Raw genomic sequence first — 16867 nt, 5'->3', positions numbered from 1 at the left:
AGGATGTCACATCTGAAACAGTGGGGAGTGAGGGAATGATCCATGTGTCCGGTGGAGGCTAGGATCGACCTCTTCAGTGTGTTGTCTTTTCCTGTCAGCGGACTCTAAGGCCTGGTTTCACAGAAACCCTGCGCTCCTTCCTTCCGACTGTCTGGAATTTCTGAGTTGTTGAAATCATCCAGGGGACCCTCGATGTCTCACAACCATGCTGGAATTTCATGGGTTGTGGTCGTGTCCACAAACACATGCGCCCCGATAGATTGTTAGTGACAGTCATTTACCGTTCGATACGGTTTTTCAGAACTGGCTCTGTAGATGAGTTTCCCGGGCTCTCTGAGAAATTTTTTCCCCCTTTAAACGAGGTTCTATTTTACTCACATTTCAGAAACCGTCCTATGGTGTAAGTAAGATTAATTGGCTTGCTAGAGAGAATAAATTCTTAGAAGACCTTTCATTTATGTCTAGTTACAAACCAATGATAGGATGATAAACATAATAATCTGTATCTACTCTTTGTAGCGTGTTAAAACTCCTATAAGGGAAACTCTTATTTTTCATGCATATAAAGTAGTCACTAATTCCGAGTGACCCAACCTGATTTAGCCTGAATTATTGAGGGTTTACTGTGCTTTCAGAGCAGAGATGATGGAAGCTGTTTGCTTATCACACCTGCAATGTCACCTTGGAGAGTTCTATATACAGAGCTATGAAGTAAGACATTTCTCTGAGTAGCAAGAGGCAGCTCCAGTTTTACTCAGATAGGAACAGCGTAAAGCAGTCGGTTTTCCTTGCAAATTAGTAATGATCTATATGTAGGGAAGCGCTCTTTCATCATTTTGAAGGTTCACGTCCTACCTATTAAGATCACAATTGAGAAAATCAATGCGTGTTTTCTGGTACTGCACGGAACCAGGCATGGTGCTAGGTAGGCACTGCAGAGAAACAGAAATGGGGGCCGTGCTGTAGGAGACAAATGCAGAGTCATGATTAGACGCTGCAAAGGTTTCAGAACTTGAAGGACAAATTCTAAGGGTGTGTCACAGGGAGCAAGTCTGGCACAGGCTGGGGGCGAGGGGGCAGAGCAGGAAAACCTCATGGAGGGGGCTGGCATCTCCAACAGCCTGTCAGGAAGAAGAGGATTGCTAAGCCAAGAAGACAGCCAAAGAAGAAGACCCGAGTATGGGGTTCTACACAAGGTGAGGCGCTTGGAAAGAAACACCGTGTTTGGAAGAGGCGTTCCAAGGCTTCGTCTTTTCTATCCCTTTAAATATGACAAGGGTGCCTAAAATTCCGAGCACTTAAATTTGGCCTCTTCTGTTGGCTGTGCTTCTCTTTTGGTTGTCAACCCTGTTGCAGAGAAAACAACTCTCACCAAAAAAGCAAGGGTGAGTTTTGGATTTTAACATGATACCGTGGTGGAGGTATTGATGACATGGATACCTGCACGATTATGAAACTTATGTGTTTTTAAACACAAATGCTACAAGAGTGCCAGAATGAATAAAGAGAAGTTGAGATAGACTTAGAAGGCATTACGACTGCATCTGAAATCAGGTTAAAAATCAGCCACAGGTTTTCTCGTGATTTGTGAAATATCTTTGTTTAATCATAGAATCATTTCCATCTTCCATTCATCATAAATAATCCACTTTATTATTTCACCAATCTTTTTGTAAAAATTTGGTATTTAGCATAAACAAACACTGAAAATTAGCCAGAGGTGTGTTAGTTTTAAACAGAATAGGGAATTTAAAAAAAATACAAAGTTTAAAACTTAGAAAAGAACACATGAAAAGATTAACATCTCCCATTAAAAAAAAAAAAAATCCAATTTCGTAACAACCATTTAAAAAAAAACCCAGGTGGCAAAATTAGTAAACATAAATATAATCTAATGTATTTCCTTCACAAATACATTTAGACAAAAAAATGCATGAACGGATAGCCTGACAGTGCATAACATAATAATAAAATATTTTGAGGTGAATAAGTAAATCCCAATAAGCATGAATTACAAATAAATTTTTATTTTATTTTTTATTCTTTATGGAAAAATATGCCACAGTATTTGTGTAAAAAAAGACATAGGCATAAATGTATCACTCAAGCCACCAAAATGCACTATGTAGAGATTATTTGAAAACAAAACACATTTTTTAAAGCACGTTATAGCATTTTCAGTTGAACCTTATCCCATAATCACACCTACTGTAGGTGTTAGACAATAGAGGTAGATAAGTTGGGGAGGAAAAAAAATCAGTATTCTAATGCTAGGGAGAAAGAATTTTATAGCTCAGACAGATAGACAGACAACCCCACTGCTTCCAAAATTCCAAGAAACTTGTAGGAACAAAACATGAAAACCTTTCTATGCCCCATTTTTGAGCATCAAAAGTATTGAGCAAAATTACTGGAGTTTTAGATATAAGTGAAATTCTGACAAACAGCCTGTCCACCACAGATTTTTGCAGAGTCCGGCGCTGGCCTTAACATTTACATTGAGCATGACTCTTGTGAAATGTATGAGTTTCAGTAATATTGAAATGGTTAGAAGAAACACAAGATGAGATCTGGTTGTGACGATAATACGAATTTATACCACTGGTAAACCTGGTAGGTTTCAAAGGAATGATCTTTTCTGTTGCTGACCACAGTCAGCGTCAGTGTGGCCCAGGATGCCAATACTGTCTGTCAAACCAAGAAAGGACATGCAGAGAGGATGTGACAGAATGCTGGGCAGGAACAGCGTCCCCTAATTCTCTATATTGCTTTCTTCTCTATTTGGATCTAGTGAAAGTTTGTCTAGCCCCAGTGGAAGCAAAGATTGAATATTCCTTTGAAAGCTGATGCCCAACTGGGGACTGTTTTATTTGATCTTTTGGTTAATGAATGGTTTTGCATTTTCTGTGCCCATTTTTCTTTCCATCTGGCTAGACAGAATGTGTATATGTAACATTTGTTTGTGTCCATGACCTTTATATTTTTATTTATTCATAAGAACAATATGATTTAATTTTAAAAAACTGCAGCAAACATTTGTCAAATCTGCCAAGGAAATTTTCATTAATAACTTGTCTCAAATGCCTTAAGTGTGCTTAATCCAAGGATGAAACAGGCTGCTTCTGGCTAAAAGGGGCAATTTGTGCTCAGACATCTGTGTAACAAGAAAAAATTTTGGTCTCAGTTGTGGAATGTGAACATAATCCATCATTAATTGTTGCTGTTCTCAAACTGGAACATTTTTAAGTCTCATGTTTGGCTGTTAGGAGTTTGCAAGTGTGCTAGAAAACAGGTAAGAAAGAAATTGTGGCAGAAAAAGGGAAACTATCTGAAATACAATTTTAAAAATCCTGACTACCAAGTCCTGGAGTTTACCTCAAAACTTCACTTACTTATAACTCAAACATCAGGCTCTTTCTTTGAAGCAGCTTATAATAAATTTAAGACATATAACACCACAATCTCTTATAATGGGACTGAGGAATTTCTCTGTGGAAACTATCTGAAGGAATGTCTAAAGAATGATGTCAAGAAATGCAGATAACTTATGCCTTTCAGCATCTATGCAATCCATGACCCCTGCTGAGTTGATAAGGAAGAGGCATGTCACAGTTGTAGAAACAAAGAATCACACAGTAAATCAAAGTATTCATGAATAAGACTTTGGAAATTCTCACTGTCATCAGAAGGGCATTTTCCTGATGGTGTGACCTCATTTCAAACAGCACAGTAACTAGCGTAGGGTTGTTCTGCACCAAAGGTGGTACGAGGAAAGCGTATTTGCTTTTTGTCATGATCATGGTTTCCCGTGTTTGGAAAGAAAAAAAAAAATAATTAAACCACTCCAAAATACGGTACCACCCTTGCCAGTAACCAACAAAGTAGGTTCTGGAAATAACGCTCCTGTCCAATACATTTTAAGGCACTTAAACTTTTTTTTTTTTATCATATTCTTGTGTAAAAAAATAAAATATGCATCGAAGCAACATTCACAAGTACAAGTCTTCAGAACTGTTTGTATGTACAATTCTGTACAAATATACATCGCTGCATAAAGAGTGCCTCCTTCGTTATACTGTTGGTCTCGTCAACTTCACTCCCTATAAGAAAGGACAACATGATGTTCAGAGCTGGACAGTATCTATGAACAAAATGAAAGCATCAATTAACACAAGATAATTTATGCTACTAGAAGGAAGACAAAGCCCGCCCACCCCGAGAACATTACATAACCAATGATCCGAACCTCTGGACACAAACAGGCCCACCTGCCCCCCTCACGGACCAGAAGACTTTGCCCCTTCTCCAGCCCCAACCGGCTGCTCATACCATCCTGCTGTGCGCTGGAGGGTGGGGGGGGGGTGTCTCAATCAGCCTTATTTGTAAAGCAGAAGAGATACTCATGGATACCCTTATGGTTGATTGTTTGCCTTTATGTTTGTGGTCAAATGGGATGGGCAAATATTCCACCCTTTCTGGATTATTCTAAGGTAGCCAACACCTCCTGGGTTTGGAGTGGTTTCTGTGCAAAAGGAGAGTGAACAGCATTGTCCAATTTAGCCTCCCTTTTGGAAATGCCTGTGTCAGTCTGCTTTTAAATACCGAGAAGACAATCTCATTCTGTTTAATTTGTTGTTCACTACAACTTCATATTACTGACAGAATATTAGGATTTTTAAATGCTTTCATTCTTTGCCAAAATGTTTGTGTATCAGTGGTGACCCACAGTGCACATACACACTGACCGATATAAATGGAAGTTTTCAAAGGGATAACTAGTGATAGAACTATAAAGGTACTAAACTGCTCCTTTACCAACTCTTGGGTGGGCGGACCAGCGCCCAGAGTGGTACCCAGTAAGGAATGGTAATCACTTCCATTCTGGTAAGTGGAAAAATAAACGAAGGTGCTGGGTGGGCTAACTTGTTCCGGTAGGATCCTGGGGATCTAGGGCACTCCTTCAGTCTCGAGTGTCCTTGTGGTATCGGGGAAGGATGTTGGGGACCAAACAGACCAGGGTTCGAGTCCCGCCTCTGGAACTGACAAACCCATCCACGTAACCTCCGGCAAGTTGCTCGACTCCCCAAGCCTCCTTCCTGAGCTGTCTGATAGCAACAGCAGAACTTGCTACAGTGCCGTAGACAGGAATGAAAACAAGGACAACGATGATAATTACAGCAGCTAGCTTTTATCAAACATATGCCAGAGAAGCCTCTGGAACTCTGAAGAGCAGAAATTATTGTTAGTCTCAGAGTGGCAGCAGCTGAGGTACAGAGAAGTGAAATAATGCAGCCAAGGGCTCCCAGAGAGGAGGTGGCTGAGCCTGCAGGTTCATGCCTGCGGGGGAAGACAGGATGTGCTCAGCACACACAGAGCTCAATAGGTGGTAGTGTGGCTATCCCACTTTTAGAACCCTAATGACACAACATAGAGCAGGCCCCCCGCCACTGGCTCTCTTTTTCCTACTCTTCTCCTGATAACAGCTGCCACCTTGTGTCCAGGCTCAGAGAAGTCCTGTAAGTTCTGAGCCACTGGGAAGCAGCCAGCCCAACGGATGCTCCGATGGTATACGCGGCATCTAAACTTTGTATGAATCACCCTGATTTTATGTTGGCTGCTAATTTAGGAAATCACATCTATGGATATCGAATAAGTTACAAGACTCTGAGCGAAGTGGTGAAATTGACACTGTGTACGTTCCTTTGCTAAGTAAAGTTTTTAAATGTGCCAATACATAGTTTTGCTGTGCAAAGAAGTTTCTAGGTGTCCGGAAAATTAAAGATAAAGTAGACATTTTAGATAAAGCCTGGTGCTATCACGTTTAGAAAGGCATGTGAAATCAGGACATGCAGGAAAGACGGGCTGGGGAAAAGAAGGGGTACACCTGAGCGGAGGGGCACGGGTATTTTGAGTATACTCACCTTTACTGCATTGCACTATGCCCTCCAATATGAGTGGATTTTTTTTAAAAAAAAGCTTTTTAAAACTGCATTTTGGGTGTAGCTGTACTTTCATAGCAATATACAATAGGGAACCCTCAGTCCTCCTTTTCAAATCGAAATGGATCAGTGCATCATTATTATGATGACTGGTTAAGAAAATATGTACTTGAGGATGAGGATATGCTAGCAAAAGGTAAAGCATATGAAGAGCTAAAATTCAGAAATAGCATTTCAGTCTGATTTGGATTCAAATGAGATCTTTCCAGTCTCACCTTCTGCCTTGACACCATCCAAGACTTTATTGTGGGCACCAACACACTTCCCAGAAGGATCTGAACTGGATGGTATATGAGCAAGGGCACAGATATTAGAGAGAGGTGCTCGTGGCCCGCAAACACGATCTTCAGCATTGGAATTCCTGAGGAGCAACAAAGACAGAAAATCTAGAGGTAAATTCAGTCTGTCATCAAACCAAAGACCCACCCCATTAAAACTGGAGCTCTGGACTAGGTCATTAGCATCTTTTCCCCCTATGTGTTCATAGGGAATGTCTCAACAGACTCATCAAATCTTTCCATTCTTCCTTTCATTGCAGAAAACTCTAAGCTCTACCCAAGACAGATGAAACGAAAAAGGTGGTCAGTATTCAAAGGCACCACTAATTCCCACTGCCAATTAGCAGGCTGTCTACAAGGAGGAGAGGCATTGCTTCTCAGAAGACCGAAGAACATGAGTAAAGCAGAGATTCAAAACGGATCTTTCCTTGCTTAGTAGGGAAACAGGCTGCTGGAGGCCTGCCTGGCATTATTTCATGTCCCAAAGTTCACTTTTGAGAATCGAAAGGATATGGTAATATATGATATATACCATTTTAATTGGGAGGGTACTTTTGCTAAATGAACAGTAATAAAGGCTTTGTGCCTTTTCTTTTGGCCAACGACCTCAAAGCACTTTATGAGCTATTATACGGCAGGTGAATTCTAAGTTTAGGGCTGAATGCTCAGACCCCACAGTGAAGGTCTTAATGGAACTCAGGTAAATGAATACTACTTTCTGAGTCTACCATTCTATTACACCAAGGGCAAGGTCTGCAGATTTTGTAAACAGCTGTCTATAGTGTGTACCTATTAAGCTTTTATAAGAGAAACCAGACACCAGCAATTTGACTGTTATTACCAATTGTTTTAATATGGCCCAGTTGTCAGAATTACCGTGTATGTATGTCAGCTTTTTCAACAGAATAGCTTAGCTTCCTTCTTGTTTCTTTGAGAACAGCCTCTGAGAAGGACCCAACCTCCTAAACATGCACACTGATGGCACATAAATAACTTTTTATTATAACCCACTGAGGAAAGCTCTGCTTTTTCAATTATTTTTACCTTCTAATAAATTTCAAACCTTTATGCAAAAATGTATTTCATAGCCGCTTTCTTTTTCATAGCCTCACAAATCATTGCCATAAACTGAAAACACTTAACTCGTCCCCAACAATCTCTCTCTCAAAGCTTGGAAAGTACATGCTTAGAGTTTTGCACTTTCTGTCTTCTCACCAATATAAAAAACAAAAGAGCCTTTTTTTTTTTTTTTTAAGAAACAGTAGACTTTATCAACTGAGAGTCAAAAAGCAGCATCTGATATTATGATCCTGGGAAGTTATCATGGTGAGGAAAGAAGAGCTGAGCACCCTCCTCTTGTTTCTGGGGAAGGTTATTTGGCCCAAAGGGACGGCGTTCAGGAACAGGGTGGAGGGAGCAGTAAAAGCAGGGCTGAAGGGAGCAAATGATAAGAATATAGAGATACTTGTCCATGTAAGTGAGAACAGTGGGGGTTTCTGACCCGAAGTTCAAGGACCATGGCTGCTAGGCCAAATCACTCAAGCTACCCTTTCTAGGCAAAGATTCGGGCTCTGTGCCATTCTTAAGCTGAAGTGGGCTCTGCTACTATGGTCAGTAAACCAAAAATTGGCTGCAAGAGAGACGAGGTATCTCAAGGTAAGCCACAACAGAGATTCACCTTAGTGTGGGGAAGTAGGTACACAGAGCTGGCAATAATGACGCCCATCCTGGTTAGCATGCAGTGAGAGCTTACTAGATGTCACATGCTGCCCAAGTGCTCTCCCATGACTGAACGAAGCCTTGAGATGACCCTGAGAGGCTGAGAAAAACTAGTGTTCGCACCATGCTACTGATGAGGAAACGGAGACACCTCAGGGTCAGGAACTGTCCCAGGTGGAGGGGTCTGAATTTCAAGCTGGGCAACCTGCATTTCCAGCCCTCTGTGCCAGGGAAGGTTCAAGGTCTCAGGGGTCTTCAGTTCAGCTTCTTTAAGCAGAAATGCAGCATTTTGGTACACAAAAACACTTTCTCATCCAGAAGCTCTTTTGGAACTCCTTCCTCTTGGAAACGAAGCAGAAACCCTTCCAGAAGCAGAAGACCTCATCCCCTGCTACCCAGACCAGGACGTTCCTGTGATTTCATAAGCTTGAGAACCTCAGTGACTGCTAGGACTCCCCCGTAGTGCCTAGGCACACAGACGGGAAGATGTAGCGAAGTCCTTACTCTCAAGAAGCTTCCCGTGTACAAGTGACCTTCTACCTTCTTGGAATCCTCGCCGCAATTTGCATGAAGTTCTCTTCTGGCCCTGCGCTGGTTCTTCGGCTCCTGGAACTCATCTTCACACGCACCCTTCTGGATGCTCAGGACTCTGCGAACATCACTGCCTGGCTGCCAGCTCCCTGGATGCTTCTGCCAGCAGGGGCGCTAGAGGAAGGCTGGAGGAGGAGGGGTCTGGGGCTGCTAGAGCGACCTCACTGTCCCTCTTCCCCCTTCGGACACTGCTTAATCTTTCCTGGGTTGAGAACGTGCTTGGTCTTTTCCTGACTGACCCTGGCGGTGGTACAGGTGTGCATTTCTCCCTTTGCCTGGCATTACAGTTATTCACCTCGCTTGACAGAGAGAAGGGGTCCATGATGACTAGCAGCAGCTGCAGACATTTGCCGAATTGAATAGGATTTCTCCTCCCCGCCTTACCTGCCTGCAATACCTCCTTGTTAATCGTTAATCAAATTTCCCATCACTAGCCATCCAAGCGACTAATGTTAAAAATAGGATTGAGCATGATATAACAAACAGCCTAGCTTCCGGGGCTTAGGACCCAAGTGGCTGTCATGTGTCCTTGCTTGTCCCTCTCCTGGGGTTGGGGGGGGGGGATGCGCAGCTCAATCACTTGGTGAGGGGAGGGGGACCCCAACAATTCAAGTGACATGTTATTTTTTTCAGGTACCTTTATTTTCCTTCAGGTCTTAAAACTCACCTGACTTTTCTATCATTTATTTCTACTTTCCTCTCCAATTATTAGCGTTTTTTTTCAATCCCCTATTATCTGCATCTTTCATCTTTCTTTTTCCCTGTGTTCCCTTCAGTAGCCCCCCAACCCCGGGAGAGGGCTTCCAGTTTGCATTTTCATTTCCTCGAAGGTCAGTGTAGAAAAGAAGTTGGGAGATGCTGAGCGAGAGCTGACTTCTCCCCCGTCGAGCGAGCCCTGCCCTGATGGCCGTCACTCAGAAGCAGTGAGTTTATTATGTCAGTTCTAGGGCATCTTTGCCACGTTGCCGTCACTATCAGTATGACAGCGCAAAATTCAACAGAGCCACGTCAGGAACCTGCAGGTACCCCTGCACTCAACGCACGGTGATTTCTGCCACTTGGTCATGAATTGGGCAAAATGGGATCTTCAAGTCACATCACAGCTCCAGCGGCAGCTCTTATGCCAGAAGCTTAGGTCATGTGCCCCCTCTCCTCCTCTTCACTCACTTGTTGAACAACTCGCTAGATCATTCATTCCTTCCGTCAGCACTCTGGAATTGCTGAATGGCTCTGTGAAAGGGCAAGGCATGCCAGGAGCGGAAGGTGACCTGACTCTGCACGAGGTGACTTCCTGGGTGAAGTGACCCAGGCCCCAGTGACCACCCCCACCCTCTCCCCATAAGCTTTCCTCCGGCCAGTCAGCTCTCAATGGCATTCCCACGCGGGCTCCATACCAGTCTCTCCGGCTTTATAGGTGTGTCCTGTCTAAGCTCTTTCCCGCTCTGTGGCCAGAGCAAGCACAAAATCTGATTCTGTCAAACCCCTCAGGAGTCAGTGACCCAGGAGAGCTTCTAAGTGCAGTGCGCGGGGACCCTCCTGACCTGGCCGCCATCCCTCTACGTCTCTATATGTCATACTCCTCCCCATGCCTGACTCTGTGCTCCAGCTTGGAGGAGGCCCTGTGCTGCTCCCCCACCCCACCCCCCCATCCATTCGGCCTTTGCAAGGGAGCACCTTTGGCCTCTAATGCTCATCACCCACATCTCGCTTCACCCAGTCCTCTAGCCCTCAGCTCTCAGGTCGCCTCCTTCGGTATGCCATCCTCAAAGTCCCACACTGGCCATCAGGTCCTTTCTACTCTATGCTTACCCAACCTGCGACACCCTCCAGCCTAGTGTTCACTGCACTTACTACCACCGGCCCTTCCTTCATCTTTGAGCATAGAGTAGGTGCTTAAAAGGAATGTGTCGAGTGAGTGGATCTGTACTTTCCCAGATCCCGTCATAAATCTACTGTGCAGACTATCACTCCGTTTTCACTACCTTCTTTAAGTAGGAGAAAAACAATGGCGGTAATTTAAAAAAAACCAACCAAACTTACTAGAAAGAGTTTTCTTTTTAAAGTAAAATTTAAATATAGGACTCTTTTCATCTTGCTATCATGGCAGTAATATAAATGAAGCAAATTAATTTTAATGCTCCCAGGTACGGATTCTGTGTCACCGTGGTTGACAGGATCCAACTAGACTTTATGCGATGGCATTTGACTTTATGGAAGTGAACACGATGCACACATTTACAATTTTACAGGGGCTTTAAGCTGTCATGCTGAAAAGTGTTTATAAAACATTAATCAAAAAATGCCTCTTTAATACAATGCATTGTCTGAAAGATGTTAGAAGGCGCATATTGTAAATGGATTCTTTTTCTGACTAAAGTAATTTCCACCAAAAGCATTTCCCCATTGCTCTACAAGTACACTGTGTGGATAGAGAGCACTTTCCCAGCACATTACTGCCTGCTCCAAACACTTGGGAAATCAGTAATGTACAGCACACCATATTTCCATGTCACACATGACACATTCGTCTAAAATTATCCAACAGAGTTTGACACCCCAGCATATTCCGTAAGCAGAGCTTTCAACTGACATCTGCCAAGTAGGAACTTCAAGTGAGAGCTTTCTTCTTCTAACAAGCAAGTAAGGGGTTTCTTTTATCCTATACCCAGGATGGAAAGGATAAAACAATACATATAAGAACAAGTTTTTTTTTTTTTCTCCCTATTTTAAATATGTTTATTTTATGTTCTCTGAATTAGAAAATTCTCTTTGTATCAACGTTCAAGTTGCATGAGTTTATACTTCCTATTGGATGGGCATTTTTTCATGTTTTCTTGAGAAACATTTTTCTTTCTGGATTAAATATGGACTTTTATTTAACCCATGCTGAAGACTGAAGCTGCTCTGTTGTTCACAATATAAAAACTGTTCAGTTCACTTACTGGTGGGCGCCCCATGTTCTCACCATCCCTCCGTCATCCGTCCATTCATTAAAAAATACCTTTTGGGTCTCTGCTCGATGTGAGGCACTGTCCTCATTACTGGGGCTATTAGATCGGTAGCACCGCCACGGTCCCTTACTCCTGGGGCTCACCTTCTGGTGGCTCTTGCCCTGACACCTCAATCTTCCTCCATCAGAGGGATGCGTGTCAGCACAGCTTGTGTAACCCTTTCTGTCACTGGCTTACCCGGTTTCTACAACTCAGAGTTTGGGGATTATCTTTGACTAATTCCATTTGTCTTCTTACTCCTCGGTCAAGCCACTGAATTCTGTGGATTCTTTCCTCCATCTGCCACTCTCCCTCCTCCTCAGTTTTCACTGCCACCTGCCTAATTCAGTGCCTCAGAAAATCGAGCCAAAATTACTCTTACAGCCTCCTGACATCACCCCGTCTTCAGACTCTTCCCTTCATCAATCCTCCAAAACCCCAGCCAGATTAATCTTCCCCCAACCCACATTAATTAAAGCCAACAGCCTGCTCAAGAATTACGATGACTTTCCAGTGCCCATTCATCACATTCTCTCCCTATTCAACTTCGGTGAAGAACGGTTCCTACTGCCGCCATTTTGTAAGGATCTACAGCATGCCAAGTGCTTTGCCTACAGTATCTCATTTAATCCTCATAACAGCCTGTGAAGTAGGGGTGATTTTCCCATTTAAGCCTGAGGAACCAGGGTTTGGGTAGTTAAGTGACTTGCCTCATATCATACATCACGCATTTCAGTAGAGGCAGAATTGGAACTCAGTCTATTTACTTCTAATCGCTGAACGTGCCAACTCCATTAAGCCCAACTTTCCCTTGCCAATTGCTGTCACTGGCTCAGGTCTAGCACTTTCTTGTCTCTGTAAAAGCTGAGCCTCTGCTGGATCTTGCCCTTTCTCCTTATGTGCCTAAATCCTGTGGGTTCATTCAGGCTCCGCTTTCTATTTCCTCCACCCCGAGGGTGGCCTCTCTACAGATTTCTTCCTCTTTTGAGGAAAGAAGTCGCTCTTCTTCCTGGCATCAGATAATGTGGCATTTGCTCATGCTGCCATTATTTTCTTCAGGGTAGGTTCTGTTTTCCCCTGAACATAGGCAAAGTATTACATTTTTCCTTTAATCTGCAGTATTTAAGCCCAGGACTGCTACTTGATAAATGGTTATTTAGGAATAGGTACTAAAGTAAGGTTTCCTATTTAAAAGTTCTGATTTAACTAGAACGAACACTAGTCGCTTTGCTGGACTGCAGAGAGAACGCCTCCACACACCCCTTGGGGACGGGACTGTATTTCCTAGCATAAAATTTGCTGCGGCAGGAAGGAAAGAAACTGGACTGACCGAGCAACACGAAATCTGAAAGTAGTGCTGAAGTGTGGAGTAGGAGAGGAAGTACGTTGAAAAACACTCTCTGTATCCCTTGAAGACTAATATTACACTTCCATGCTCACTTAGCTAAGATTGCATATATTCCAATCACCTGGATCATTTCCTGTCTTTCAGGAGTTCATTCGCCTGAATTCACATGACTTATTTTCCATTTAAAGGCTTTCTCAGACTTTTCACCGAGTTTTGGAGAGAGCTGCTGGCAAATCTGGAATCCAGTTGCTTCTCTCCTCAGTTGTCATGGTGATTTCCCGCTTTTGTTTAGTCTGTTCTTAGTTAGAAACATCCATAAGTTTACTATCTAAATGTCCCACACATTGTTACTTGGATTCTATCTCTTCCTCAGTCAATCTCTCGGAAAAGACAGTGCTTGCCTTTAGAAGTCATTGGGATAGATGGTCTCCCCAATCATAACATAATCTAGGAAGGCAGTCACTGTTTGAAGAACAGAGACACTCTTCTCCAGGATCACGAAGTGCCAATCTCTGTGTCTCCTTCATGCGCACACGTGCGCGCGCACACACACACACACACGCACACACACACGCATACACACAGAGTCCTTCTCTTTAGAGACAAATAGTCGCAGAAAGTCAAACTCACTGGCACTAATTTATGCCAATTACTAAACAAAAGAGCAATTACATGCCATTTCTAGAGCACAAAGTGATGCCACGATAACGTACAACAACAGTTTCAGAATTTGGTTAGAAAAGGCTTTCAGTTAGGATACTCCTTAAAGCAGGCTAATTTTCAGTAATATAGCTGTCACTTTCATGCAGTGATTGATAATCTATTATACCCCATAGCCTACGTGAGGCAGGTCAGTGTAGCAGTTAAGGAGCCTGACACAGGGTTGGGAGGGGGCTGGGGGTAAGAAGCCTGACACAGGAGTCAGAGAGCCCTGGGTTAGAGTACCATGTCTACCACTTAGCACCTGCATGACCTTGGTTGGGCAAGTTCTTAACCTTAGTTTTCACATCAATAAAAAGTACTTACTTTGTAGGTTTAAAAAAAATAAATTCTAAGTGAAATAATGTTCAAAGTTTGGTAAGTAGTAGGTCTTTGTGCATTATGTGTCAGACACTCTTCTAAGTACAGTGAATTAATGGGTAACCACCTCCCTCTCACCACCTTCCAGGGGTGAATGCTCTTACTCATTTAACGTGGAGAGAAGATAGTACCATGCCAAATCTAGGCAAAGAGCAAATTCCACCCAATAACAAAATCATGGCACATGGTGGTGAGGGGAATGCAGCACTGCCGCTAGGACCACAGTGGTTAGGCAAATGGATTCAGTGAACATCTGGGTTACTCTGATTTTTGTTTTTTATTAGGGGTAAAAACAAAGGCCCCCTACTTCTAGGTCAATGGGTATGGTTTGGCTTGCTGCCCATCTGAGGCCTGTTGGATCAGTTAAGAGCACCCCTAAGGTATCGTCTTTTGGAGCAGGAGGTATTTAGTCTGCACAGCCCCCCTCCCCCAACTGCATTCTGCTTTTAATCCTGGCTATTCCAGGACTCCCCCCAAACCCACTCTGGTATGTTCCAAAGGCTGGCAAGTCAGCTTCCTGCAGATTCCCTCAGGAAGGGCGAAAGGATGTCACAAATCGTCATTCACTCCCATCTAAACGACCGGTCTTTGGCTCAAATTCTCCATGGTATTTTAATACGCGGATTATGCTGCTTTACCCTTGCCAAAGATTTACATTTTACTTGCTTCCTTGTTCTTTTGGGGTCATTCCATCTTTAACCAGAATCTCCTGCCATATTATCTTTGCTATGAAACTCTATTGCTCCTGTAATGAGATACATAAGGAAACATTTTTGTCCTTTTTGTACCAAGAGTCATCCAAAATGAGGTACAACTAAGTAACATATGCAAATATGAGCTGTCCCAGTGTGGGGATTCATGGAACCCACACAGAGGTTGAGCGTTTCCCAATGGCTGATTACGAAGGCAACAGCAGCAGCTCCGGGATCTCTGACAACCCCCTTGGCTAGACCTTTGGCAGAAAAGCAGGATCACGATCATCCTGCCCCAGTTTAACAGACAGGTACGCATGGAATTTTAACTTCTAAACTCCGAGGCCTGAAAAAAGTCCTACGTTTATCTTTGGGAAAGAAAGGGGCACTTGAAAATCCAGAGGAGATGTCGGCAAACGTGCTTCACAAAACCGGCCTCAAACATCCTGTTTTCCTCTCAGGAGCTAGTGCTGCTTGCTAACCACCTTCCCCTCTACAGTTGGGAAGGCTTTAAATGTCAGATTTCTTTTCTGATGTACAACTTGGAGCGGTTTATCCTTTGTCATTCAAAACCAGAACCCCCCCTCCATTTTTTTTTTTTTTAAATCCAAAAAGGAGAATTAGCTCCAGAAAAGCAGGGCAATGAAGTATACAAGGTCACAAATGACACATGTAAGGCCATAATTAAGAGAAAAGAACCACCTTTCCAGGAGTTAAAAAGCTTTATGAAAGAGCAGCGGTCATGTTTTATTTTTTTCAGCAGTCATATCTTGTACTGAACTTAGAAGCCACATCCGGAGTTCACAGATGTTTCTGACCTTCCCTTGTGTGTTGGTGAGGCAGAAGACAGACCGTAGAAGGTAGTTACATGGGGCTTGCTCTGGGTCAGGGAGCATTCAGAGAGAGGGCAAACATCAATTTGTTCACTCCCCAGGTCTACGGTGTGCATGAAGCTTCCATTCTTCTCTCCATTTCTCAGATGAGGAACCCGAGGCAGCAGTCAGGACCAACTTCCCCAAGGCTGGGTGCAGCTTGTGACTGGAGGGGGCTGTGGTTGCATATAGAATGGCTCCAGCACCCTTGGTTTTTCAACCTGACCCTGTGCCTGCAACCCCTGAAACGCTAATTCGTCACAGCGCTGTGGGACACCAGAAAAAAGAGATGCTTGATGGTATTAACACTGAAAACAGAAGGAGAAAACTAAGAAAAATAATATTTACGCAAGAGAAGTCTGGAAGGAAAAAGGAGGTACTCCTTTCAACAGAGGTGCTTGGCTGGCCGGCCTTTTACTTGCTTCAGATAAAAGTTTTATGATCGACGGTTTTTGGACCATCAGGAAAAGAAAAGATGGTGTTTTCGTCTTCAGTTACCTGGGCTGTAAGCCCATCGCTTTCTGTAAAGTTGTATGTAAATAAAGATGCAAGAAAAGACCAAAATGAGCAGCTGGTGTTATTTCTGTTTTGAAACGGGTATGTTCTGATTGGAAAAGACGTTTAATGAATGGCCTGAGCCGGCTCACCAGATGCTGACAATGAAACATTTAACTCCACCAATTGAAGGTTTCTGCCTCAGAAGATTAGGTACACCTTCACCTGTCTGACAGTGTTGTAGGAGTAATTAGCAAGCAGGGAATTCCAGAATGAATTAAAGACCTGAGCCATGGAGCCTTCATTCAAATGCTGGCTGTGCCTTCCTGGAGGGGTCACCATATTTATGGAGACACGGTGGGTAGGAAGTAGTTTGAGCTTGCTTTTTTTTTTTTTTTTTTTTCCCTTTTCTAGGCTGTGAAGGAAGAATCTTTTGTCTTTTTAAGAGAAAATCTGGCTGCTATTCATGCTCACAGGATGTGAAAATATCCAAAATAGACTGAGGCTTTCATACGGCAAAAATAACACAAGGTCATCAGAATACATAGAGCATGATCCCCAATACAGACCTGGCCCCTGGCTCCGAACAGAACTCACTGAACCCTGGCTCTGGAAAGCCTTGTTTAATTTTATGGAGTTTTTTAGATATGTCTTCATATAAATGAAGTAAAACACTCCAATCTTTTAAGTCTGAAGCAAAGAGAAGCTGATGGACAGAACACGTGCTTTCACTGATTCTGGTATAGTTCCCACTCTCTAAACTCAATGCTCCCTAAAATTTTGCTCTGATGACCCTCTTACTA

The 16867-nt window shown here is 43.2% G+C and overlaps 1 protein-coding gene across 6 annotated transcripts in view; it reads right to left on the bottom strand.

Annotated features, from left to right (window-relative positions):
* Positions 1-1581: 1581 nt before the first annotated feature.
* The window catches only part of SLC10A7 (solute carrier family 10 member 7), a 251975-nt gene continuing 236689 nt past the window's right edge, over positions 1582-16867 (bottom strand). For 3 of the 6 annotated variants that reach the window (XR_014311044.1, XM_082728238.1, XM_082728236.1), the window contains 2 exons: positions 6215-6360; positions 1582-4141 (listed from right to left, as the gene is read on the bottom strand). Coding sequence is in view for 4 of the 6 variants with exons in the window: in XM_082728238.1 (XP_082584364.1) it covers positions 4094-4141; positions 6215-6360 (194 nt within the window). In the remaining 2 variants the exon portion in view is untranslated. The remainder of the gene's footprint in view (positions 4142-6214; positions 6361-16867) is intronic. The other 3 variants (XR_014311045.1, XM_082728239.1, XM_082728237.1) reach the window with 1 other exon arrangement.

The sequence above is a fragment of the Mustela nivalis genome, assembly GCF_964662115.1.
Source record: "Mustela nivalis genome assembly, chromosome: 4".
NCBI lineage: Eukaryota > Metazoa > Chordata > Mammalia > Carnivora > Mustelidae > Mustela > Mustela nivalis.
This window is presented reverse-complemented; position numbering and strand designations above follow the sequence as displayed.